General features: G+C 41.1%; 1 protein-coding gene across 9 annotated transcripts in view; it reads left to right on the top strand.

The window, feature by feature from the left end:
* LOC128686781 (protein prune homolog 2) overlaps positions 1-26,168 on the top strand; it is a 123,345-nt gene that overhangs the window by 9,625 nt on the left and 87,552 nt on the right. For 6 of the 9 annotated variants that reach the window (XR_008406700.2, XM_053773838.2, XM_053773839.2 and 3 more), the window contains exon 2: positions 25,309-25,325. Coding sequence is in view for 4 of the 9 variants with exons in the window: in XM_053773838.2 (XP_053629813.1) it covers positions 25,315-25,325 (11 nt within the window). In the remaining 5 variants the exon portion in view is untranslated. Of the gene's footprint in view, positions 1-6,856; positions 6,919-25,308; positions 25,442-26,168 lie in introns of all 9 variants that reach the window. The other 3 variants (XM_070082229.1, XM_070082231.1, XM_053773841.2) reach the window with 3 other exon arrangements.

Below are 26,168 nucleotides of genomic sequence, written 5' to 3'. Positions count from 1 at the left end.
GAATACTAGTCATTTCATATTTTACAGTTTCTTCTTACAGTTGTTGTACCAGGTACCGTAAGGAGGAATACAATCTCAAAAAAGTTGTTGATATCTAATTGACACTAATTTTTTTGTTCAGTTACTTTATATAGTTGTGCATGTTCTACAGTAAGGAACGCAAGCTGAAAAAAATGGTATGTTAGTACCACTAAAAAAAAAAAACATAACTTGGTTGCAATCTTCATAAAAAATGTTCGTTCATCTAGTAGATGATCATAACTTAGTTGCAATCTCTATAAAGACAATTTGTTCATCTAGTCGATGCAAAATGTGGATACAATCTCAAGATTTCAGATAACTCATCATTAACAATGAGGTGTTTTGCCATACCCTGGAGATGTCTCTGAAATTTTCAATGTTTGGACACTCCAAGATATAATGCTTTAGTGTATGGGTCTTATCCATCATAATGAAATGTGTCAAATAAACAGAAAGTAACAAGGTCGATAGATTGCAAGATGTTGTTACTGCTAGACTAAGGCTAGGGCTATAAGTATCCCTGGCAGTTCGGTTTGTATATATCACGTCTTTACACCCATACCAATCGGCATTTATGCCCGTGCGTGCACAAGTCTTGGTTTTACGCTGTTTTGAATCCATGTGTACAGTGCTTATATAAGCGCTAACTTACGATATCTGACTATTTATCATGCACTAAATACTACATTTAATGTGTTGTTTATGAGTGTTGTATTACTGGTGTCCCTCACGACAAACACATCTAAGCTGTGTTATGTTCGTGAGTAGTCTAGCAAGGAGCATTGAATAAATCCCCGCAATTATATCTAGGCAAGTAAATTTAATTTTTTGCTAAATATAGCAAACACGGTCAAGTGCGTAAAGATAAATCACCGTAGATATTTCAGCTTATGTATATAAAATTGCCGCTTGTTTGCTACTGTAAATAATAATAATAATAATAATAATAATAATAATAATAATAATAGTAATTACAATAATAATAATAATAATAATAATAATAATAATAATAATAATTTGCATAAAAAAGAATTATGTCTCAGGGTGTTTCTTGACTTTCAAGTGCCAGCTACATTAACGAGAAACCATCCATCCATTGATTCGAGTGTTGGCCGATGAAATGTGTAATGGACACCGACATTTCTGGGATTGCGGGCTAGGGCGGGAATCAATATCGCCAGACATCAGGGAAAGGCGGTGCCGAATACTTCGAGGAAAACAAATGATGAAGGAGAAAGTGGAAGAAGAAAAGAAGACAAATTAATGTCAAAGAAAAATTACAAGGCGAAGTGTGGTATGTATGTTGCTGAATGTCTTTGGGTAGAACTGCGGCAACATGCAACACATGAGACGACACAGCAACACCTGGCACGGCTGAAACGTTAATAGGAATAATATTAATAATAATAATAATAATAATAATTATTATTATTATTATTATTATTATTATTATTATTATTATTATTATTATTATTATTATTATTATTATTATTATTATTACATCTTGTAGGAGTGAGGAAGAGCCAGTTGTGAGTGTGGGGGAAGTTCGTGAGGCAGTAGGTAAAATGAAAGGGGGTAAGGCAGCCGGGATTGATGGGATAAAGATAGAAATGTTAAAAGCAGGTGGAGATATAGTTTTGGAGTGGTTGGTGCAATTATTTAATAAATGTATGGAAGAGGGTAAGGTACCTAGGTATTGGCAGAGAGCATGCATAGTTCCTTTGTATAAAGGCAAAGGGGACAAAAGAGAGTGCAAAAATTATAGGGGGATAAGTCTGTTGAGAATACCTGGCAAAGTGTATGGTAGAGTTATTATTGAAAGAATTAAGAGTAAGACTGGGAATAGGATAGCAGATGAACAAGGAGGCTTTAGGAAAGGTAGGGGGTGTGTGGACTAGGTGTTTACAGTGAAACATATAAGTGAACAGTATTTAGATAAGGCTAAAGAGGTCTTTGTGGCATTTATGGATTTGGAAAAGGCGTATGACAAGGTGGATAGGGGGGCAATGTGGCAGATGTTGCAGGTGTATGGTGTAGGAGGTAGGTTACTGAAAGCAGTGAAGAGTTTTTACGAGGATAGTGAGGCTCAAGTTAGAGTATGTAGGAAAGAGGGAAATTATTTCCCAGTAAAAGTAGGCCTTAGACAAGGATGTGTGATGTCACCGTGGTTGTTTAATATATATATAGATGGGGTTGTAAGAGAAGCAAATGTGAGGGTCTTGACAAGAGGCGTGGAGTTAAAAGATAAAGAATCACACACAAAGTGGGAGTTGTCACAGTTGCTCTTTGCTGATGACACTGTGCTCTTGGGAGATTCTGAAGAGAAGTTGCAGAGATTGGTGGATGAATTTGGTAGGGTATGCAAAAGAAGAAAATAAAAAGTGAATACAGGAAAGAGTAAGGTTATGAGGATAAAAAGATTAGGTGATGAAAGATTGGATATCAGATTGGAGGGAGAGAGTATGGAGGAGGTGAATGTATTCAGATATTTGGGAGTGGACGTGTCAGCGGATGGGTCTATGAAAGATGAGGTGAATCATAGAATTGATGAGGGGAAAAGGGTGAGTGGTGCACTTAGGATTCTGTGGAGACAAAGAACTTTGTCCTTGGAGGCAAAGAAGGGAATGTATGAGAGTATAGTTTTACCAACGCTCTTATATGGGTGTGAAGCATGGGTGATGAATGTTGCAGCGAGGAGAAGGCTGGAGGCAGTGGAGATGTCATGTCTGAGGGCAATGTGTGGTGTGAATATAATGCAGAGAATTCGTAGTTTGGAAGTTAGGAGGAGGTGCGGGATTACCAAAACTGTTGTCCAGAGGGCTGAGGAAGGGTTGTTGAGGTGGTTCGGACATGTAGAGAGAATGGAGCGAAACAGAATGACTTCAAGAGTGTATCAGTCTGTAGTGGAAGGAAGGCGGGGTAGGGGTCGGCCTAGGAAAGGTTGGAGGGACTTGGTAAAGGAGGTTTTGTGTGCGAGGGGCTTGGACTTCCAGCAAGCATGCGTGAGCGTGTTTGATAGGAGTGAATGGAGACAAATAGTTTTTAATACTTGACGTGCTGTTGGAGTGTGAGCAAAGTAACATTTATGAAGGGGTTCAGGGAAACCGGCAGGCCGGACTTGAGTCCTGGAGATGGGAAGTACAGTGCCTGCACTCTGAAGGAGGGGTGTTAATGTTGCAGTTTAAAAACTGTAGTGTAAAGCACCCTTCTGGCAAGACAGTGATGGAGTAAATGATGGTGAAAATTTTTCTTTTTCGGGCCACCCTGCCTTGGTGGGAATCGGCCAGTGTGATAAAAAAAAATATTGTATGTATATATTGTATATATGTAATGCCAGCTGATATCACTGACATACTATATAGAGAGCCCTGGTTATGCAGAGCATTTCGAGCAACTTAGGGTAATCTTGTTTCTCAGGATGCGAAAAGTACGGCAGTCGGCTAGCACCCATGTACCTACTTACTGCTAGATGAACAGGGGCAGCAGGTGTAAGGAAACATGCCCAACGTTTCAACAGTGCCGAAGAAACTGCTAACCAATCCACAAATACCTGGTTGGGCATGTTTCACTTGCTGTCCCTGTTCAAACAAAATCTTAACAGATTCCAAACATTATTTTATTTAGATTTTGAGGGCTAAAATATTCTAAAAGAAAGAGTCGCATGCGTAAGTTTTCTAGATGACCTGTTGCTCAGTGGTAAAGCATTCGACTCATCCAACGGATGCAGGTTTGATTTTCGGGCTACACGAAAACATACGAACAGGTCTTCCTGTACACCAGAGAATCTCCTGAGTCACTCTGGGAGTTGGAAAATGGCCTGGGTACCGGGAGTGGCTCGGGTGAAGCAGTGCTTTTGAGAGTTGAAAGCCTTATACCAGTGAGAATACTGGCCCTGGCACCAGTTGAACCAAAGACGTCCTGTAGTCCAGCTACAGGGTGTCGACGACGATTGTAGCTAACTGCTACACCTCTTGTGCTGAAGAAGACTCACCGTAACCTTGTCATAGGGATGCCCCCGCCATAGGGATGTAAACGGTACTGCACTAGACACGAATGCTCACTGTGCCCCTCCCATCACTTGTACAAATTCTGACACTCCTTAGGGAGCCACTGCCGGGTCACTACATTTAGAAGACCCGGACCAAGACCCATCCTGGCAAACCTACATGAACATGAACATGAAGGTCTCCATTCACCTGCTATTCAACAAACAAGCTTTATTTCTATAAACTTGAGTACAGTTATTATAAAAGTGAGGTGACTGCCATGTATAACTATAGAAAACCACTTATGCAAAGCATTTCGGGCAGCCTTAAAACTAAATTATTATTACACGTATATGAAAATAAGAATACATAATTTTTAAAACACTTGAGATATTTAGTAATTCAATAAGAAAATTATAATTAGTGGTATATTAAGGATGGAGCTAGACACGTGTTGAAATGATTGACAAGGACAGTGACAATACAGGTTGGTAAACTCCAGGTTGAAAGAATTGTTCAGCATAATTAATTGTTGTTAGGATTGCATTAGGGAAAGGAGGTGTTTTGTAACAGTAGCTTTGAAATGGTTTGGAGATATAGAGTTCCAGATTTTAGGTTATGATTATAATAATAATCAGATTTTAGGCCTTTTTATGCACATTGAGTTTTTACAACGATTAGTCTACTGTTGTGGCATATAACACATAGCCACTTTTTTTTTTAAGCATGCCCTGCAAAAATATAAGGTAATATTTTGGTTTTGGTAATATATTTGTAACCCAATTCGTGTATCAATAAATAACTCATTACGACTGTAACCAGAAATAAACATGTAAATAGTTCATTACCACTATAACTTGTTCAGGTATCAAAACTTTGCGGCCCAGTCCCTGGACCCATTATATACCTCTGTAATCTTTTGACTACCACCCACAGGATGGGTATGGGGCGCATAATAAAGATGTTAAACTAGAGAGAGGACGGTGGGATGGAAACACAAGATTACGTCAGGCACTGTGAGGAAAACGTGGCGGGGTAATCCAATATTTGTAGAGGCAGGCGTGTGTAATACTGAGGTCTGGCCTCCAGCCAATGTCTCCCCACTCTCTTCCATCCTCCACAGCCTCTTGCAGAGACCCCCATTTCTTCCACACCCTCATCTTACATAACCTGCTCCCCGAACCCCATGAAACAGTGGCCTGGTGGCTAAAGCTCCCGCTTCACACACGGAGGGCCCGGGTTCGATTCCCGGCGGGTGGAAACATTTCGACACGTTTCCTTACACCTGTTGTCCTGTTCACCTAGCAGCAAATAGGTACCTGGGTGTTAGTCGACTGGTGTGGGTCGCATCCTGGGGGACAAGATTAAGGACCCCAATGGAAATAAGTTAGACAGTCCTCGATGACGCACTGACTTTCTTGGGTTATCCTGGGTGGCTAACCCTCCGAGGTTAAAAATCCGAACGAAATCTTATCTTATCTTATCTTAAGATAAAATAAGTATTATTTAGGTTTTCTCAGCATATGGGTTACCTGGAGTTTTCCTGGAGAGAGTTTCGGGGGTCAGCGCCCCCGCGGCTCGGTCTGAGACCAGGGTTGCGACAGTAACAACAATTTTAGGCATACTTTTAGTGTAAATTATGTAGAAACCAAGGATAACCCAAAAAAGTAAAATCGTGTGACTTATTTCCACTCTCCTGTATATCACACTTAACGTAATAATGCCAATTCATCTAGATAATGTTCCTCTTGTTATGTTATTTTTATAAAGCGCGCAAATTTAAAGTCAATCTGGAAAGACATTCTCTAGATATCGCAGGTAGGGAAATTCGCTCAACGTATGACATGATTTTTTAGTACAGAATATGCGGGTGCACACACAACCCAGGAAAATGGTTGCTACAGGAGAAAGAGGCGAATATGGAGGATTGACAAACCTACCTACAATATATCGTGGGTGGAACCAGTCACGACTAACCTTCATATTGGAAATAGAGACTGAACAACGTTTAGGTCTGTCCTAGACTGTTACCAAGTGACAGACCGAAACGTCGTTTATTGTTTTTTTCCAGTTTGACTTTAAATTTACACAACATATATATAACGCTGAAACTTCTGCTCTTTGTTTGGGGAGACCTGGAGTTACCTAGAGAGAGTTCTGGGGGTCAACGCCCCCTCTGCCCGGTCTATGACCAGGCATTATGGTGGATCAGGGCCTGATCAACCAGGCTGTTACTGCTGGCTGCAAGCAATCCAACGTACGAACGACAGCCCGGCTGGTCAGCAGAGGGGTTAAACACTATCGTCGGGATCTGCTATTTAGTTTTTTCTAGGGAACAATTCCAGCTTTTGGACATGCTGCTCGCATACCTATGTTTAATAGGACTAGTCTGTAGCTTCAGAATTTGACAATCATGCTCTCACGCCCTTTTTAAATCCTTCCTACGATTCCAACCTATTCCAGATCACTCCCACAGTCCTCCGAATCACTCCCACACCCAACTCACTTTCAAGCCCTTCCAACACCTACAGTCCTCTAAATAACTCACATTTCTAAAAATAATTCCTACACTTTCCCAGCATACTCCAATATTTCTTACTGTACATCCATGGTTCTTCATTGTGGAAGATTGAAAGACAGATAAATATGTAAGGATGTTATTATATCTAAGACTAATTACTACCATTGCTTCTCTCGTTAGATATGGTGGGATTGTTCACTCACATCTGCCCCCGAAACGTTTCTAGGGAAGCAGAGTGTAGTACAGACAAGAGTAATAATAATAATAATAATAATAATAATAATAATAATAATAATAATAATAATAATAATATCTTTATTTACTACAGGTACATGTACATGGTATACAGACCATAGCTGACATCAATGCTGAGCATTTCGGGCAAATTAGGTCAGTGTCTCAGGATGTGACCCACACCAGTCGACTGACACCCAGGTACCGATTTTACTGATAGGTGAACATAGACAACAGATGTAAAGAAACGCTCAATGTTTCTACCCTGGCTGGGAATCGTACCCAGACCCTCACCGTGTGAAGCGAGATTATTATTATTATAATCAAGGGGGAAGCGCTAAACCCAGAGGATTATACAGCGCCTGGGGGGAAACTGGAAACTGGAGCACAGATCCAATTCCCTAAATCAAGAGCCCCTCACCAACATCAAGGAACCTTCCTTGAGGGGCTGTGTGAAGCGAGAGCTTTAGCCACCAGAGCACAAGAATGAACACAGCATTGTGATAGACAAGGTGACAGATAGATGACTTAATGGATAGGGGCTATTTGATTCCTATAGACCGAGATTTGCTCCTACATTAATATCTTTGACCACTTGTGAGTCAGAGGTGAGCTCATAACTAGTCTCGTTCACTATGAACGCATTATTGGTTGCTAGGCCACCAGTGCCAGGTTGGCGGAGTATGAATATTCTCATGGTAACTCGCCCACGTCCTCCTAAGTAAGTAAGTAAGTAAGTTTATTCAGGTATACACAAATACAGTTACATAGAATTATCATACATAGCAGCATGTGTGTAGAGAACCTAGGATAACCCAAAAAAAGTCAGACAGAGTGACTTATTTCCATTGGGGTCCTTTTACCTTATTATTATAATATAAAGGTTATAATATTTTCTTATTATTCTACAATGAAGATAACATCTTATTATCATACTAAAAAGACTATCTACTACACCAAGGTCATTAAGACTATCTACAATACGAGGGTCATTACTAGGAATAAGGTAAAAAATTTACACGTATGTTAGCTAAAAAATAGAAAATCATTCCCCTCCCTTTCTGTAGCTACATTCATCAGACACCTTTTGGCACTCTTCTTGAACTGGTTCATGCTATGACTGTCTTTGACATGTGCGGGCAGTCTGTTCCATTCCTTTATTGCTGTACAATAAAAGGTGTTTGAAGCCTGGCCACTGACTGTGGGTACTAAAAAGTTGTGCTCTCTCCCCCTAGTACTATGATTGCTTTGGTTCCCAACCTTGACAAAATTGACAGCAAGATATTCTGGACACTGTGAGCAATTTTATAAACATGATTTAGCTTCAGTTGTTTTACTCTGTCTTCAACATTCAGCATATCCAACTGCTGTAATTCATCCTGGCCTACATGTTCTCTTGGTCCCAGCCCCAGGATGAATCTTACGATTTTGTTCTGGGTGATTTGCAGTCTATCTTTCAGTTTTTTTGTCAAGGCAGAGTACCAAGAAGAGCAAGCGTAATCCATATGGCATTGTATAAGGGCTAGACATAGGGTCCTGCGAGCCTCAGTAGGTAGACTCTGTGCTTGTCTATACAGGAACTTCAGTCTGGCATTCGCTTTCTTTACTACACTGTTCCCTATCAATTCTCCTGACATGCATGGGTCAAAGGGGATTCCCAAATATTTTACTGATGAAACCAAAGTGATGGGCTCCCCATTACATTGAACATTAAAATTATTTACCCTTCTCAGTTTATGTTTCGTGCCAAAGAGAATGGCTTCAGTTTTCCCTAGGTGTAATGATAGTTTGTTGTCTACTAACCATTTGCTGCAGGACTCCAGTTCCAGTGTTAAAACATTAGCAATATCTTGTGGGTCTTTACCTGACACTAACAGAGCACTGTCATCTGCATACAGTAGGAGTTTGCACTTGACACTGATAGGCATATCATTGACATAACATAAGAATAATAAGGGACCCAGAATACTACCTTGGGAAACTCCACATGTTATCGGCAGGGGTTCTGATTCTGTTTTGTTGATTTTGACTATTTGTCTCCTGTTGCTAAGGTAGGACTTAAACCAGTCTACAGAACCTATACCGATAGCTTGAAGTTTATTACATAATATATTGTGGTTGACAGTATCGAAGGCCTTTTGCAGGTCTAAGGTTACCATACCTATGAGGTTCCCCTTTGACATTTCAGTTCTCAGGTAATCCATCAGATTAATAAGGGAGGTGTCGGTTGAGTAGGATCTTCTAAAGCCCGATTGATAGCTATGGAGAATGTTGTTGTCATTAAGGTACTTAACTACTTGAGAATACACCGCCCTCTCTAGAATTTTAGATATTATACTGAGTATACTAACAGGCCTATAGTTGCTTACATCAGACCTACTATTTTTCTTGAAGATAGGAGTAACTCTGGCCTCCTTGAACCCCTCCGGTACGGTATTAGTGGTGATTGATAGATTTATTATGTGAGCAATAGGGATTGACAGTTCAGAAGCACCATCTTTTAGGAACTTAGACGGGATGTTATCAGGGCCTGTGCTCTTAGTTGGGTTTAACCTGCTTAGTTCTTTTTGAATAAAGTCATGAGATACACTTACTAGTTGACAACTGTTTGGGGTTACCCCTTTATTGGTATAGTATGTTTGAAACTTATCAGAGTCTGTGTTAAAGGTATTTGATGCAGCTGGTAGTTTACTTACTAGTGTTGATGCAACAGATGTGTAGTATGAATTAAAGCAATTTGCCACCTTAGATGTTTCGTGGCATACCTCATTATCGATAGTGAGTACTATGTTAGACCTATCTACTGGCTTATGGCTATACCCCAACTGTTTTAGTTGTTGCCAGAGCTTTCTGAGGTTATGCTTATACTCTTCAATTTTTGAGCAGTAGTGCTTTGCCTTTGCTCCTTTTATAAGTCTCTGTACTCTGTTCCTCACCCTTTGGAATTCATTTAGTGCTGCAATATCCTGTCTGTTTGCTTTAAATCTTTTTAGCAGCTGGTCTCTGAATTTCATATTATCTAATATCTCAGTATTCATCCAGGGTTCAGTTCTTCGTTTAATCCTAACCTCTTTAACTGGTGCAATATTATCAAGGATGGTAGTGAACATTGTTTTGAATTTTTCCCAGGCATCGTTTACGTCCGTGCAACTTATCTCTGTCCAGTCACAATTGTGTAGCCTATTTACCAGTGTTTCTTTACTGTAGTTTCTAGTTGACCTCATTTTTATTGTCCTGTGTAGGCCTATCCTATCCCTAGTGATTTTCCTGGTGCAGTAAATGATGAAATGATCACTAAGACCTGTGGTAATGACGCCTGACTGACTAATGTTCTCAGAGCGGTTTCAAAGTATGTGGTCACTTAGGGTGGCTGAGAACTGTGTGATCCGGGTTGGAGTATTAATTAGTTGAGTGTAACTATTTAATCCTAGAATTTGCTTATACCTTTTGCATAGCCCGTTATTTTGCTGCTGAAAACAGATATTGAAGTCGCCCAGTATTATTGTCTCGCAATTGTTTTCAACTCCGGACAAGACTCTGGAAAAGTCTTCTAAGAACTGGTCCTGGGCAGGAGGGCGGTAACTAGTTCCTACTAAGATGGGTTTGGTCTTAGGAAGCAGCACTTCAAACCATAGAATCTCCAGTTTATTGTTATTTAAATCAGGTCTTGGGTTGTAAGCTAAGTCATTTCTAATGTAGGCACATACTCCACCACCCTTTCTGTTCCTATCTAAGCGTTTTATATTGTAACCATCTATTTTGACCTCGTCGTCAGTCACCGTATCATCCAACCAAGATTCAGAGATGGTTATGACTGCCGCCCTAATTTTGTTAGCTAGAATCCTAATCTCTGCCAATTTAGGAAGAAGTGATCTTGCATTTACATGAATAAAGTGAAGGCCTGTTTTCATAAAACAATCATAATCATCAATATATGGCAATGGGTCATTTGTATTAAAATTAGGTAAATCAGTGTCATCACTGCTAAAGGGTAACTGTGCCAAATTGCATTTGTTACACACAAAATTAATTCTGGCACCGTTGCTATAATTGTACATACATCCATCATGCACCCACCCCTTACACATTTTACATAAGGTGCCTTTTCTGTTTTTCATGCGTACTTTAGTACAGTGTATGCACCTGTTTGTTAGTGTTTGAGATAATAATGGCTGTATTGTCTCACATTGACCTATGTATGCATTACATATGGAGTTAAGGTTATCATTCCTAGCTACTAGACCGTCATTATCGCCGTCATTTATCTGTCTGTTTTGCCTCTGCACAATAGTTTGAGGTCCTGGATTAATTTGGATATCACCACTTAAGAGCGCTACAATAAGAGCTGTGTGCCACTGTTTTTGTTTGGGTATGCGGTGTTGCCATACCTTGCAGCGATAGTGACATTTACTTTTCTGGTAGGATGGCAACTGTTGGGCTTTTACTGTCCAGGGCGCTGTTACTCCATTCACCTTTTCCAGCCCCCATGACTGATTTCTTTCTTCATGGAACTGAAGAAGAAATATAAATATAATTATGGCAGCCTGTACCCCCCTAATGCCTGCCATTTTCACTCTTCGCTCTTTTACTCATATACAATAATATTTATTTCTCTTTTCCAGTCCCTAGTACACTTAGTATCTGCTTTAGCAATCACCACTGAATTACTAGTAAAATTTCCTCTTCAAAACCCTCTTCACTGCTCACTTTTCCCTTAACTTCACAAAACCCTTACAGTTAACCCCTTATTACACACTCCCCTTCCCACCTCACTTCACAGTCTGGCTTCACCAATTAACTTCTAACTCCTTTCCATTCTGGTAGATCAGAAAGGTTTAACCCATGGTTTTATCCTTCCAAATCCCCCTCAATTCCATTTATCGGGGGTTGTGTCGTGTTGTTGTCTCCTGACCTGTTCTGCTGTCTCAGCCATTTTTAAAACACTGAGGGGAGTAACGCCACCTACAACCTGACTTTCCTTGAGCTTATAGATATATTTGGCGTTTTCTGCTATAATTCTCTCACTGTACACTAGTCAGCTGAATATAGGTCAGCTACTAAAACATTAACCTTGACTGTTTAACTATTCACTTCTTTCCCACGACTGGCACTGAGGGATAAGATAAGATAAGATAAGATTTCGTTCGGATTTTTAACCCCGGAGGGTTAGCCACCCAGGATAACCCAAGAAAGTCAGTGCGTCATCGAGGACTGTCTAACTTATTTCCATTGGGGTCAGATAAGAGATAAGATAAGATTTCGTTCGGATTTTTAACCCCGGAGGGTTAGCCACCCAGGATAACCCAAGAAAGTCAGTGCGTCATCGAGGACTGTCTAACTTATTTCCATTGGGGTCCTTAATCTTGTTCCCCAGGATGCGACCCACACCAGTCGACTAACACCCAGGTACCTATTTGCTGCTAGGTGAACAGGACAACAGGTGTAAGGAAACGTGTCGGAATGTTTCCACCCACCGGGAATCGAACCCGGGCCCTCCGTGTGTGAAGCGGGAGCTTTAGCCACCAGGCCACCGACCTATAACCTTGGAGTTTTGTACTGTTGATTTGACGATGTCTCCTGTGTTTCCCTCTCGTTAGCACTGGTACAGGTGATATGATGGTGGTACAGATATGATGCTACTGTCAACAGATGAACGTCAGTAAAGATGAGAATTTCACTTCGCTAGTTGTACGTCTGGCAGTAGCGGCTGTTTGGATGCCGGTCAGCCATGTTTAAATGCTCAATTCTTTCCCTCGTTTGGCACTGAAGAAAAAAGTCCTACAGACCTGTCATTTCCTTGGAGATTTAGTTGATCAGGTTTTCTGCCATGTTGTCTTCCCGTTAAACACTGGTGCAGTTGATATGGAGGTCAGTTATTTCATTGTAGTGGAAAACGTCTCATGTCTGGTTCACGTCTGGCAGCAGGTCTGGTACTTGAATGCCGGTCCCTCTTTTGTCATATTTAGTCCATTTCGTTGTCGTCAATAATTCCGAGTTCGTGTGAGGTCTACCTACCTGGATTTGGATTCGACACAACGATATTATCTTATTATGCTGGGCGAAACCCACCACTGATCATCTGGTGTGAGACAGTATACTATAGCTGGCCGTAATCTTTTAAATACCGCCCACAGGATGGGTATGGGGTGCATAATAAAGATATTAAACTACTGGCCGTACATTTACACTTGACATCCCCCTTTCCTTCTACTGCCCTTTGTTTTAAATATATGCTGTAGTTACCACAAGCACAACATTCCTCACACTTAACGGCACGTTATTAACACCTAACAGTTATATATATAAGATGAAAGCTGTATGTTTATAAGATGATAACTTTACTTGGATTAGTAATCTCATAGGATTAATAACCCAGCATAACTCAAGAAAGTCAAGCAGTGTGACTTATTTACATTGAGGACCTTAATTTACAGCCTCACTCGGATACTTTCACTTGTAAGCCGAATAACGAGATACCTTCCCTTCCCTTCCCCGTGCACACACACACAAAAAAAAAAAAAAATGGCAAGGTAGAGACGAGTTTCAAGTAAGCCTGCGTGGTTACGGCATCTTTAGGTCCTAGGCTATATTTAGTACCGTTGTGGCCACTTACCTTTTTTGTCCTAATTTTTAATTCTGTTTCCCCAAAGGCTATTATTTTATGGTGAACACTGCACTTATTTCAGCTGTTCTGAATATTGACTTATTAAGTAAGTTCAGTCAGTGTAATTTATTTGATAATTTTTCCGATCATTCTCGTTCTATTTTGCTTGTTTTTTCGTTCATTCGTGCGTGCTGCTGAACGTCCATCTTATTTTTATTACCTTCCCTTTTGACTTCTGTCTATTACGGCAGTGTTGGACGTTGTCAGGAAGAGGGAGCTCTGCGCACAGAGCTGCTGGAACTGGAAGAGGGAGCACCGGATCAAAGACTACTGGAAATGGAAGACTACGCACTGCATCAAGGGCTAATGAATATATATAAGAGGGAGTACGTCATCGGTGGCTACTGGAACATAATGGTGACACGTAAATAAGTAGCTGAAAGAGCTGGTTGCCTTGAGTTCGTCGACAGATTGTGTTGTTACAAGTTTGTCCAGTCGTTTAATGAAGACAGATCTTTGTCCTCAGTGCTGGAGAAGACAGAACATGGAAACCACGTTCGTTCAGAGTAGTTGCAGCAGTAGTTTTTCAGCTTCAAAATCGTCGCTACAGACGATAATGAAAGCATTCTTAAGCGAGTGAATCGCATTAAATTTGACATGTAAGATATTCTTCATAGTAGCTGCAAGTGCTAGTTTGGAAGAGTCGTTTACTGTTCTATTATCCCTTAATCTTCATACGAAGCGAATACATCGTGGAAGAGCACCGATGACGATTGCAGAGGGTAAAAGTTCCCCTCCCCAACGGGGATCACAGGGAAACTGTAGAGATGATGGCGTGCAGACTTGTCTGCCTGGCTATCTGCCTTTTAATGTGACATTTTATTGTGGCAACGTTTCGCTCTCCAGGAGCTTTATCAAGCCATTACAAACAATACATGGACACAGAGGGTATATAAAGGCTCAGAGTGAGGTGCAGTACTAGTGAGGTACCATTTAGATGTTCACTAGTGGTAGTAGTAGTAGTAGCAGTAGTAGTAGTAGTGACAAAAGTAATAGTAGTAATACAATATGGTAGAGCAATTAATTCGTACATGAGTAAAAGGATATAAAAGCTATTACTTGGGTAACATAAAAATAGGTTGGACAAATATAGACTGGAAAGAGGCAGCCTGTTTCAGTGTTCACTCTCTGTAATGTGCTTTGTGTAGTATAACAGGAGAGACTATGTGATGGCAGGGTTTACTGTTTTCAGGAGGATTCTTGCTAAGACTTCAGAGTGGTGAAGCTGCCGTTGTTTTGTTTAATGGCTTGATAAAGCTATTTGATAGGAGTGAATGGAGACAAATGGTTTTTAATACTTGACGTGCTGTTGGAGTGTGAGCAAAGTAACATTTATGAAGGGATTCAGGGAAACCGGCAGGCCGGACTTGAGTCCTGGAGATGGGAAGTACAGTGCCTGCACTCTGAAGGAGGGGTGTTAATGTTGCAGTTTAAAAACTGTAGTGTAAAGCACCCTTCTGGCAAGACAGTGATGGAGTGAATGATGGTGAAAGTTTTTCTTTTTCGGGCCACCCTGCCTTGGTGGGAATCGGCCGGTGTGATAATAAATAAATAAAAAATAAAGCTCCTGGAGAGCGAAACGTTGCCACAATAAAATGTCACATTAGTTGCACTTGTGTCCTTTTACTTTACATATTGTCGGTAATTCTACCAACTTTATTACTATCTGTCTTTTCTCCTCTTTTTGATTTGTTGCGGTTTGACATTTTGTGTGTGCGTACGTGAGTGCCATATCAATGCTTTGTTCTTGGAAACATCATATTAGCAACACGAATCATTAGTGTTGCACTGGCTATGATAGTAGCCACTAGAGGTAGGCGAAAGGAAACCCTTGTTAACGGCAGCAAGAACAGTTGCAGGCAGCAACGACGAGAGTGCCTGCCCCACTGCCTTGATGGCTGCCACAGGAGGACTCCTGGGAACCTCTTCTCGCTCTCTGCTCTCAACGCCCGCCATCCCTCTCTCAGAGTCTAGCCATTACGGCTTCTTCTATAGCAAGCTACACATCTCTTTGGTAAATAACATAAAAAAATGTCGCTCTTATTGTACTGCCATAATATTTCCTCTGCACACAGAAATCACTCCCTACGAAAGTAAAAGACTGGGCAGGCGATGCAAAATGCCCCCAATAAAAAGTAGGGGCGCCATTGGTACACTAAGGGAAAACACCATAAGTGTCCGGGGCCCAAAACTGTTCAACAGCCTCCCATCAAGCATTAGGGGAATTGCTAATAAGCCCCTGGCTGCCGGATCAGCCGGGCTGTGGCTCGTACGTTGGACTGCGTGCGGCCAGCAGTAACAGCCTAGTTGATCAGGCCCTGATCCATCGGGAGGCCTGGTCATGGACCGGGCCGCGGGGGCGTTGATCCCCGGAATAACCTCCAGGTAACCTAATGCTTTATAATAGTATCAAAGAAACTGAAAATTGTGGAATCATTGGTTAGGTAGAAATAGTGACTTATAGTCCAAAATATCTATTTAGATCTCCGTCATTCTCAAGTGTTTGTTATCCTTTTCTTGTTGGTTAATTAGCGCAGCTAACAGTGCGATTCACTGGCTTAATTACCTGCTAGGTTTGAATATCTCGTGCTGACTAGCTCCTCGGGCGAGCCGCGTGCGCTGCTAGTGTGTTATATCCACCACTTTATTTTCGCTGTCCTCCGTTCTTACCTTATAATAAAACAACCTAGTACATATGCATTGTACATGTGGTTCAGGTGCTCTTTTATATCAGTTAAAATCTAAATATGGATTGGATATCCCCGAAAGGGAAAGCCATTTAAAAGTTAGGAAGTTTTTATTTTTGTAACTAGCGAACTGTTTCCGTGCGCCTCTTCGGATGGATCACAAACTTTCAACGTCTGTTTCTTAAAAAAAAACAAAAAAACAATGAAGCCTGGGAGTGATATTCTGCAGTGTAGCTCAGTTGACGGAAGTACACGAAACTCGCAGCACATAGTCTTGAAACACACCGTATACTCTGGGTAGTTTCATACCAAAAGTAATGGGCAGATTTTTTTCGAGATGTGCTTTTTCTTCTGAATATCTTACAAACACCTTTAAATACGTTCGAGGGAGCGGGTTAGGATCTTAAGACAATTTGTAAACACTCGTTAAAAATTAACATCATAAAGTTAAATCGCATTACTTCATTATATTTGTATTTTTTTTCCTTTTTACGAAGGGGATAGTTCTTAGTTAATTTCTCTAATCCGATTTTACAGACTTTTGGGTAACATCACACACTACAAGGTTGTAAGCTCCTGTTTATTAATTTCTCTAATACACTCTTACAGATTTTTGGGTAGCATCACACACTATAAGGTTGTAATCTCCTGATGTATCCCTGAAAGGCAATATTCCTAACAATTAGTTATAGTCGTGGCCTTCACGAACCTTTCCAGAAGACAACTTGTGTTGTGGGCATGTTTATGAATGTAGAAAAAGTGGTTAGTGAGACACGTTGATAATGTCTGTGTTACCGGGAAATGGGTTCGAATCTCGTTTACTTTTTGTGAATTGTTTATCCATACTTATTGTGAATTTATCAGTGTGTATATTTATCTGGCAGTTTGAACCCTTAATAAGTAATACTAAAGATTAAAATATAAGAAACTCTGTGCACAGAGTGTATTATGTGATTGAATACAAACAGCATGCACTCCGTAAATCTTTACTAGGGTGGGTCATGTCTCTTTGTTCTGCACACTCTGAATCCCCTCATCCTTAAGTTGCTAAGGGCAACATTCTCCCTCTCTCCTTCTCTCTCTCTCTCTCTCTCTCTCTCTCTCTCTCTCTCTCTCTCTCTCTCTCTCTCTCTCTCTCTCTCTCTCTCTCTCTCTCTCTCTCTCTCTCTCTCTTACTAGTTTCCTATCCATCCTTACGTTTGGCTGTATTCCCTGTCCCTCAGCCGCCGAAGTTAAACAAGTACCCTTCCATATTGCATTGACAACCTCCGCATCATATTATGCCAACAAATTATGCCAGAACACCCAAGTAATTCAGCGGGATACACCACCCCATTTTCCCCATTGACACAGAGCAGCAGGATTTTAACTTCGTGTGATATTTTGTTTTCTAACACATGAGAAAGACAAATAGCAGAGGATTTGGAAACCCAGATAGGATAGGAAAAACATGTCAGCGTGATTAGTTTTTATTTTTGAGGATTGGTGTTAATTTATGTGTTAAAATGTGTTCGAGTGTATATTATTTTTTTTAATTACTGAGCTGAATAATCTCATGGGTCCAGTTGCTTTGTAAATATTTTAACTTTGCAATCACTTGAATGCACTCATTTGGATGCACTCATGACTATTATAAAGACCTTCCGCAAGGATGGCCCACAGATGCGCCAGCTGGGTCAACCCCTTTGGGAAAAGCTGGCTATATCTATCCCCTCAAGGAAGGTTCCTTGACGCTGGTGAGAGGCTCTTGATCTAGAGAATTGGATCTGTGCTCCGGTTCCCTGAATTAAGCCTGAATACCTTCCACATCCCCCCACAGGCGCTGTATAGTCCTATGGGTTTAGCGCTTCCCCCTTGATTTATCATGTGGGAGTTCGTATACGTGGATTAGGGTAGAAATACTCACGTAGGCTGTTTTACGTATAATTGCTGTTATGTGAACAGAGCTCTTGCCAGCCGTACCTATCTCCTTGCTCACTCGTGTAAAACTCCCTAGCCGTCTGGCCAGTACCCCGTAGTGGGTGTTTTAAATAGTGTCAGCTCAGCACAATATGAGTTGAATCAACGGACGGTTACGGTAACTGGTTACTAGACTGGTAACTGGTTACTACTACTGAGAGCTCGGCGACGCTAACGTATGTCGTCCCGACATACAACTAATACAAACTAGAGATGGTAGGTATACGGCTTGGGCTGACTCTATACAATGTCAAAGTACACAACATGAAACATTATAGATACATAAGTAGAACATTGGAATGAAAGCTTACTTAACGGAAACTGTAATGCAATACAAGGTATACTATAGTACAACTTAGAACTCAACAAATGAACAACGAACTCAACATTGAGATTACAGTGATAAAAAAAAAATTTTGATCGATCGATCTGTATTCGTGTGATCTACGGATTCTGAGGAAGGAATATATACAAAGAAAGAGTGTTTAACAGAAAGGCAGATTCGGTGCACGCAAATCTAGACTGTTAACTCTCAGAATGCGGAGAGAACATGAACACAAAAAAAAAAAAATTCTTGAATACTGATAAGTTGATACTGTAATTATTCATCTATACAGGTTATTTACATTTAACCCCAACTCTGCTAGGGTAAGATTGGCATATGCAGAATGGGTGTCATCTCTGGGAGGATCAAACTCTGTAGCATTGGCTAACTCATGCTGTGTTTGAGGCAAATCTGAATTGGAAGTTACAAATGATACTTGAGGATTTCTCAATACCTGTCGTGTACGTAGGGAATAACGACATTCAGGTTGGTCGTCTGACTGAGTATCAGAGGAAGAGAGTACAGGATCAGGAGGATTGTCAGAGTCTGTTACATTAGTCTGGGTTGGAACATCATTATCATCACATACTAACTTCATATGATCCAAATGCGATTCTTTATACTGACCAGTACTAATCTCTCTAACCTTATACTTATTTCCAGTGATATGTTCAACTACGCGATAAGGACCAACAAACTTTTGATCAAGCTTTGGCATTGCAGACGTTTTGTTAAAATTAGTCAGCATAACTCTCGAACCTACTTTGATTTTGGATGGCTTTACTCGAGTATTTGCGACTCTTGTAAATTCAGCTGTTGATTTATGAAGTGTTTCACGGATTCTTCTAAAAACACTTTGAGCTAAGCTGGTACGAGTTGCTACGAAATCATCAGGGTTGTAATTTGGTTTCGGATTAGAATATAACAACTCATAAGGCAAACGTTTATCTACACCATACAATGCATAATGTGGAGTGTCACCTATAGAAACATTGTAAGCAGAATTTATAGCACACTGCACATCAGGTATAACTTCATCCCAAGTTTCACTGTTGGGATTGATAGTGGCTCTCAAGACATCAAGTACTTTCTTATTGGTTCGTTCCGCTAACCCATTGCTGGCAGGATGATGAGGAACAATGGTGGATTTAGAGATCTTGTACAAGGTACACAAATTTTCAAGAATTTCATTACAGAATTCACCTCCGTTATCTGTTACTAGGGACTTAGGAGTGGTATGCCTGCAGATAATGCGTTCTTTAAACGCTTTGGCTACTGTCTCGGCAGTCTTATCTGCAATAGGGACTAACTCGCAATATCTGGTGAAATGGTCTACCATAACACACAGATGTTTGTTGCCTTGGAGGGAACATTGGAAATTAGTTAACAAATCTAGCGCAACTCTTTCCCAAGGTTCGCTAGTAGTTGGATACACTTGGATTGGATTAGGACCATTAGCATTGCCTTTATGTTGCATGCAGACACTACATTTCCTAACATACTCAGAAATATCAGTTGCCATACGAGGCCAAAAGTATTTCAATCTGGCTTGTTTTACTGAACGATCCATACCAGGGTGTGCAACACCTGGTACATCATGAACTAGCTGTAAGGCTACATTCACTAGTGACTGTGGAATTACTAACTGGTATACTCTTCTGCTAGGAGTACCCAACTCTGCTGTTCGATACAGTAATTCTTGGTTCATGACAAAGTCACTAATGGGTGCTGGTGGCTTCACAGTCAGAATAAGATCTTCCTGGAGCAGGAATCGAATCACACCAGACCACATGGGATCTGTTCGTTGAGCATTCTTTACATCTTCAGCACTAAATGGAGGGTCTGCAGTTACTATACTAACATGTCGCGATAAGGCATCTGCAACTACATTTGACTTGCCAGGTAAATGCTCAAAGGTGGGATTGAACTCTTGGATAGTCAAGGTCCATCTAGCTAACCTTCCAGTAGGTTGTTTGTTCTGGAATAAGGGTATCAGTGGAGCATGATCTGTCAAGACATGAACAGAGTACTGATAAATAATGTCTCGGAAGTGCTTTAAAGACCATACTATTGCTAAAGCTTCTTGCTCAGTTACTGTATAATTACGTTCAGCCTTCGTAAGGACTCGGCTAGCAAATGCAACTGCGTTGTACTTGCCATCGGTCTTCTGAGCTAGTACGGCACCTATGCCAATTGAACTAGCATCAGTTGTCAGATAGAAAGGCTTAGAAAAATCTGGAAATTTCAAAATTGGAGCAGAAGTTAGCTTTTCTTTTAGAGTTTGGAATGCTCTTTCTTGACGGAAGGTCCAAACAAAAGGAGCATCTTTCTTAAGCAACTCAGTTAGAGGAGCAGCTATGGAAGAAAAATTGGCAATGAAAGCTCTATAAAAACCTGCTAAGCCCACAAAGGATCTTACGGCATCAGCAGTTTTGGGAGTTGGAAAATTTAGTACTGCAGTTACTTTACTTTGGTCAGTCGTAACCCCTCTAGGAGTGACTACGTGACCAAGAAACTTAATTTCTGATCTGAAGAATTGACATTTTGACAGTTTGATCTTTAAATTGGCTTCTTCAAGCTTACCAAGTACTACATCAAGTCTTTTCAAGTGTGTATCCACGTCTTTAGACATGACGATTACGTCATCTAAGTACACCATAAGTGCATTACCTATGAGACCTCTAAAGATATTAGTCATGAGCCTTGAGAACGTGATAGGGGAAGATCGTAATCCAAATGCCATTCGGAGGTAGTGATAATGACCTGTAGGAGTGGAGAATGCAGTTAGCTCTTGGCTGTCCTCGTGAAGAGGGACTTGCCAAAACCCTTGTAACAAATCTAGGGTTGAAAAGACTTTGTTATCTCCAATATTACGTAAAAGATCACCCAGTACAGGGAGTGGAAAGCGATCTGGAATGGTTTTTGCGTTTAACTTCCTAAAGTCAATTACTGGACGCCAAGTACCATCCTTCTTAGGTACTAGTATCAATGGTGCATTCCAAGGGGAATTGCTAGGTGCAATAACTCCATCATCAAGCATTTGATTGATCAATTCTTCTGCGACAGCAACTTGTGAATGACGGAGCACCCAACAGTATGAATTTATTCTTACAACAAATTCCTGCTGTGACTGATACAACAAAAATCTTGCTGTGACTGATACGACAAAATTTTGCTGGCAAAAATAATGGTACACAGTCTGCGAAAAATTAGAGGAATGAGACACTGTTGGCATACGAAAAAAATGACACACATAGAAATAAATGGAAAATTTGGTATACTGGGGTGAATATCACTGCATGAAATACAATAACAATACAATAAAAAAAATGAATCACTTCACACAGAGTGACTGACTGGTACACGACACAATAATACTTACTACAGACAGGAGTAGCATAAGAAAAAACACAGAAAAAAAAATATAAGATAAATAAAAACACTGAAAAAATATTTTAAAAATTAACGAGTCAAAGAAAAAACTGAAAACACAAGGTTTAGAGTACACAAACAATTTACTATAAATGTCTCACACACGCAAATGTCTTTAAATGCAAGAAGAATATCTCAAGAAAATTATCACTGAAGTCGGGAGTAGGAGACGGACGGTGAGTACTGGTGGAGGCGGGTGTATGGTGTCCCGCGGTGATGACGCCTCCGACATTCACTGTTGTCGTGAAGAATGTGCTTTCTAGGCGAACTCACATAACTGGCTTTATCTCGTTGGCACCAGCTACAATCTCTTGACCAATTACGTGAGCCAAAACAGTACTAGGACCCGGTACAAGGGTGCAAACAACCACAGGTAGGTTGGTAGTGGTGGTGGTGGATGCGTCTGCCGCGCACCCCGGGTGGGCGGGAGAGAGTGGGGGGAAGAGTGGTGGGGGGGGACGGGGAGGCTGCCGCGCGCCCCACTCACCCACAGATGGTTTAACCCACTCTATGCCACAGGAATGGTGAAAACTACTCTTAGCATCCAACAGGAAGCACAAAGCGATATAAACAATACCTCAGAGGAGCTTGGCTTACTTCTTACTGCGTGGCTTACTTCTTTCTCTCAGCTGGGTTAGAAGCTGGGTTGGCTGACTGGCTTACCCCACGAGAATGGATGACTGGAAGACGTGTAACGATGCACAAAGCACGGAGGAGCAGTTGGATGACAGGAGACAGGCTGGATGACAGGCTGACTGGCGTTCACTTCCACAGTCTGGCTTACTGACTGGCTTAATTGCAAAATCCGGGTCAACCCCTCGGAGATTGAAGCAATTAGCACACTAACTAAGCCAGGAAGCTTGAAACGGCTGCAACAGGCTTGCAGGCTGAAGCTGTGAGGGGAGTCAGGCTTGGCTGGTGGTGCCGGAGGGTAGAGCTGGTGGCTGGAGATTCACCTCTGACCCTGGCGCTACTCACACAAACAACCTTCTAACGCCTTGAATTACCCTTAAAAACGTAAATCCACGCTCCACACCGCTGCACACCATTTATCATGTGGGAGTTCGTATACGTGGATTAGGGTAGAAATACTCACGTAGGCTGTTTTACGTATAATTGCTGTTATGTGAACAGAGCTCTTGCCAGCCGTACCTATCTCCTTGCTCACTCGTGTAAAACTCCCTAGCCGTCTGGCCAGTACCCCGTAGTGGGTGTTTTAAATAGTGTCAGCTCAGCACAATATGAGTTGAATCAACGGACGGTTACGGTAACTGGTTACTAGACTGGTAACTGGTTACTACTACTGAGAGATTATAATAATAATAATAATGGCTATAGCTATGCTCCAAGTTGTAAAACCTATAAATTTAAGACAGCGCCTGCATCTCATTTTTGAGTGTCCCCTCACTCTAGATTTTTTTTTCATTATTCTCCATCTCTGCAGGCGACATGTCTCTCGACCCGCCAACTTTGCGCATGACAGTATTTTTTCCACCCCGCTGCCTTTTTTCACATAGAGTACATGTATATTCACGGGAAGGTAATGCTAGACAAATATAATTTATACGATTTGAACAAATGAAAGTTCCAAGAGATGTCTTAGGAGACACCGTTAATGAAGTTAATGGCGTCACCAGAGGAGCTTTGCCAGTCCAGCGCCCGGCCAAAAGAGAATCTCCATCCCTCTTTCTTGTAATCCAGGTAATCTTACTTGTCGCCCCGTCGGGATTATAGTATATCCCTGGAAGAACGGCAGACAACTGGCGTGGAACTACACGTGTATATACTCTGGCTGACACCTACATCACCTTCAGTGTTGGTCAGCATGGTGTTGTTGATCATCAAAAAGACAAATTCATCACGTTTATGGGACTCGATAATCGATAAATCTTACCTCTCTATCCTGAATGGACAAAATCCTTCATTTGAACGCTCTAATTCCAGACCCTGGAGGCCACATTGGTGGGCTACCAGTCAGATATCCATGACCCTTGGGAGGAAAGTTCCACAAGCTTTCTCATGGTATTGGATTCCAAACTCGTTGAAACTGCTGGACACGGGGTTGCCGCTTTCCTCTTCCAGCACCTCTAGCCCGCCTTTCCAAGACCACAGTCAGGTCCAGAAATTAATTTAAATTTAGATATACATAGCCTGGGGAATCTGAAATAATCAGGAAGCTTCAATTCCTTAAAGAACCCCTCTCCAGCATCAGTGCGTGAAGAGGCAATGCTTAGATGGACAAGGTCTTCGTAAACCTCTCGTCAAAGTCAACCGCTAGTCTAAGTGAACCCCTAGTCTAAGTGAACCTCTAGTCAACGTGAGCCTCTAATCTACGTGGACCCCTAGTTTACGTGAACCCCTAGTCTACGTTAACTGAAATGGGGAAGGGGATGTGAAAAATAATAATGGAAGAAACTGTTTTTAGAGTTTTGGCAGGAGCAAAATAATAGTTGAGCTGGGGCCTAGTAATGTGCGCACATGCAGGCGTGTGCATAATCACACAGCCACCGCAAACTCGAATAGATAATATTACATATTCATACCCGGGTACGCTGGTATGTACAAGATGTTTGAAATCATCATTCTTTTTCCGCTTTTATCGCAACTTCCCCCGATTTCTGTTGTTGCTGTCACTGCAGTTGGCCATCCGAAGATGGCTACTATCAGGACTTTCTTATGTACTTTGTCCCCTCTCCCTTTTAAAATTTATTTATCTTAAAATCTGCATTTTTATATGCAAAGTGTGAGGCTCTTGAAACTTATGGACTATTGATGACCGAGCCTAATCTGTCTAGTACCACGATCTTATTCACATGATGATTGGTGATCATCTGGAAAATCAGTCTTCAACTACAGCTCCTATGAGGTATGACATAACCGATAATTTGTAAGGCACATTCAGCAAAAGATCTTTACTAAAACTTTTCACCCACATGAGGCTTTTGATAAATCCTCATCTAGGTGAAACGTCTCACTAATACAGGTCTCCTTTTACTGTATGTCTTTTTGTTACCATGTTAACCACATGGGCGAATATCTATCCGGTAATGTAACATCTACGCTGCAGTCTGATAAGACTGTTACCGACAGGAAATAACTAGTCGCACGGGCACCCTGTATGTAAAATAAATTACTTTTGAGATCAGTGATGCATGAGCCCCTTGGGCATTGTCAAATTAAGAGTTGTAGAGCTTCAGAGTGAGCAACGTGCGGGAGCCCCTGCCACTAAAAATAATATATAAAACTTCATTGTTCATTTCACTGTGTATGTGTGTGCGTATTCACTATACATGTATGTAGTTGCAGGGGTCAAGTCACAGCTCCTTGCCACAAACACACAAACACATTAAAGCTATAAAACACACATTGGTGTGTGTTTGCGTGTGTAAAGAGGGAAAATTATTTACCCCTCTGTATACGGTAATAATGTTTTAACATTACATATTCATTTTGTTTAATTGAATACGTTTTCTTTGCAGGTGAACATGAATGACATGTGAGTGGATTTCACCCTGTGAGTATGCTTCTATACTGACTAAATGAGGACCTCGCTCACCAGCCTACCTACCCTATAATCAGGTCAAGACGTGTGTCTAGCGATAACTTCCAATGGTAGGGCCGTAGTCACGCATGCTAGAATAGTAGATGCCTATTAATTTGGCAGCTTGGTGTCGTCGGCTGGTAGAGTTACGAATTGTAGCAGTTACATATTTTAACAGTGAATGGCCAAGAGTAATCGCTCTGGACTAGGCTATAATTAGGCTAGTTGAGGAGTACTTAGAAACGACAGTAGTTGTAACGAAATTGGTTTGTGAAGGAATATAATTTACGCGATAAGTTTATTTTTCAGTTGTGATTGGCAAAAATATGCTATGAGACAGTAAAAATGAGCTATTGTTGCTAATGTCACAATAAAAAGCTTGTGTTGCACAATGTGTCTTTATACCCTTATCTGTGGGAACTACGCCGCTGCATCCAAGAATAGAAGTTTCATTAATAAAGGTGCAAATATGGGAGGGATGGTAGAATGTCCTTGATGTTCACCCTAACACTTGAAGTGAGAAATATACTGAAACATAGAGGTGCTATCAAAAAGTCACCGTACTGGAATTTTCGCTGGGTCCTTGGGTGAAATATGGCGACGGCATAGATCACACTGCACAATACATTCCTTTGTGTATAGCAGCGTGGCGAGTTTCAGTGAGGTCGGTCATTCCGTTGAGGTTAGACAGGTATTTTTTGTATTGTCAATGCGTTGTTGCGATTTTTGTGTAACAGAATGGAATCTTTAAAGAAAGAACGTCGTGTATGAAATTCTGCTTAAAGCTCGGTAAAACGA

This window comes from Cherax quadricarinatus, chromosome 7, assembly GCF_038502225.1.
Source record: "Cherax quadricarinatus isolate ZL_2023a chromosome 7, ASM3850222v1, whole genome shotgun sequence".
Lineage (NCBI taxonomy): Eukaryota > Metazoa > Arthropoda > Malacostraca > Decapoda > Parastacidae > Cherax > Cherax quadricarinatus.
Note: the sequence above shows the minus strand (reverse complement) of the source record. Positions and strands in the feature narration are given on the sequence as shown.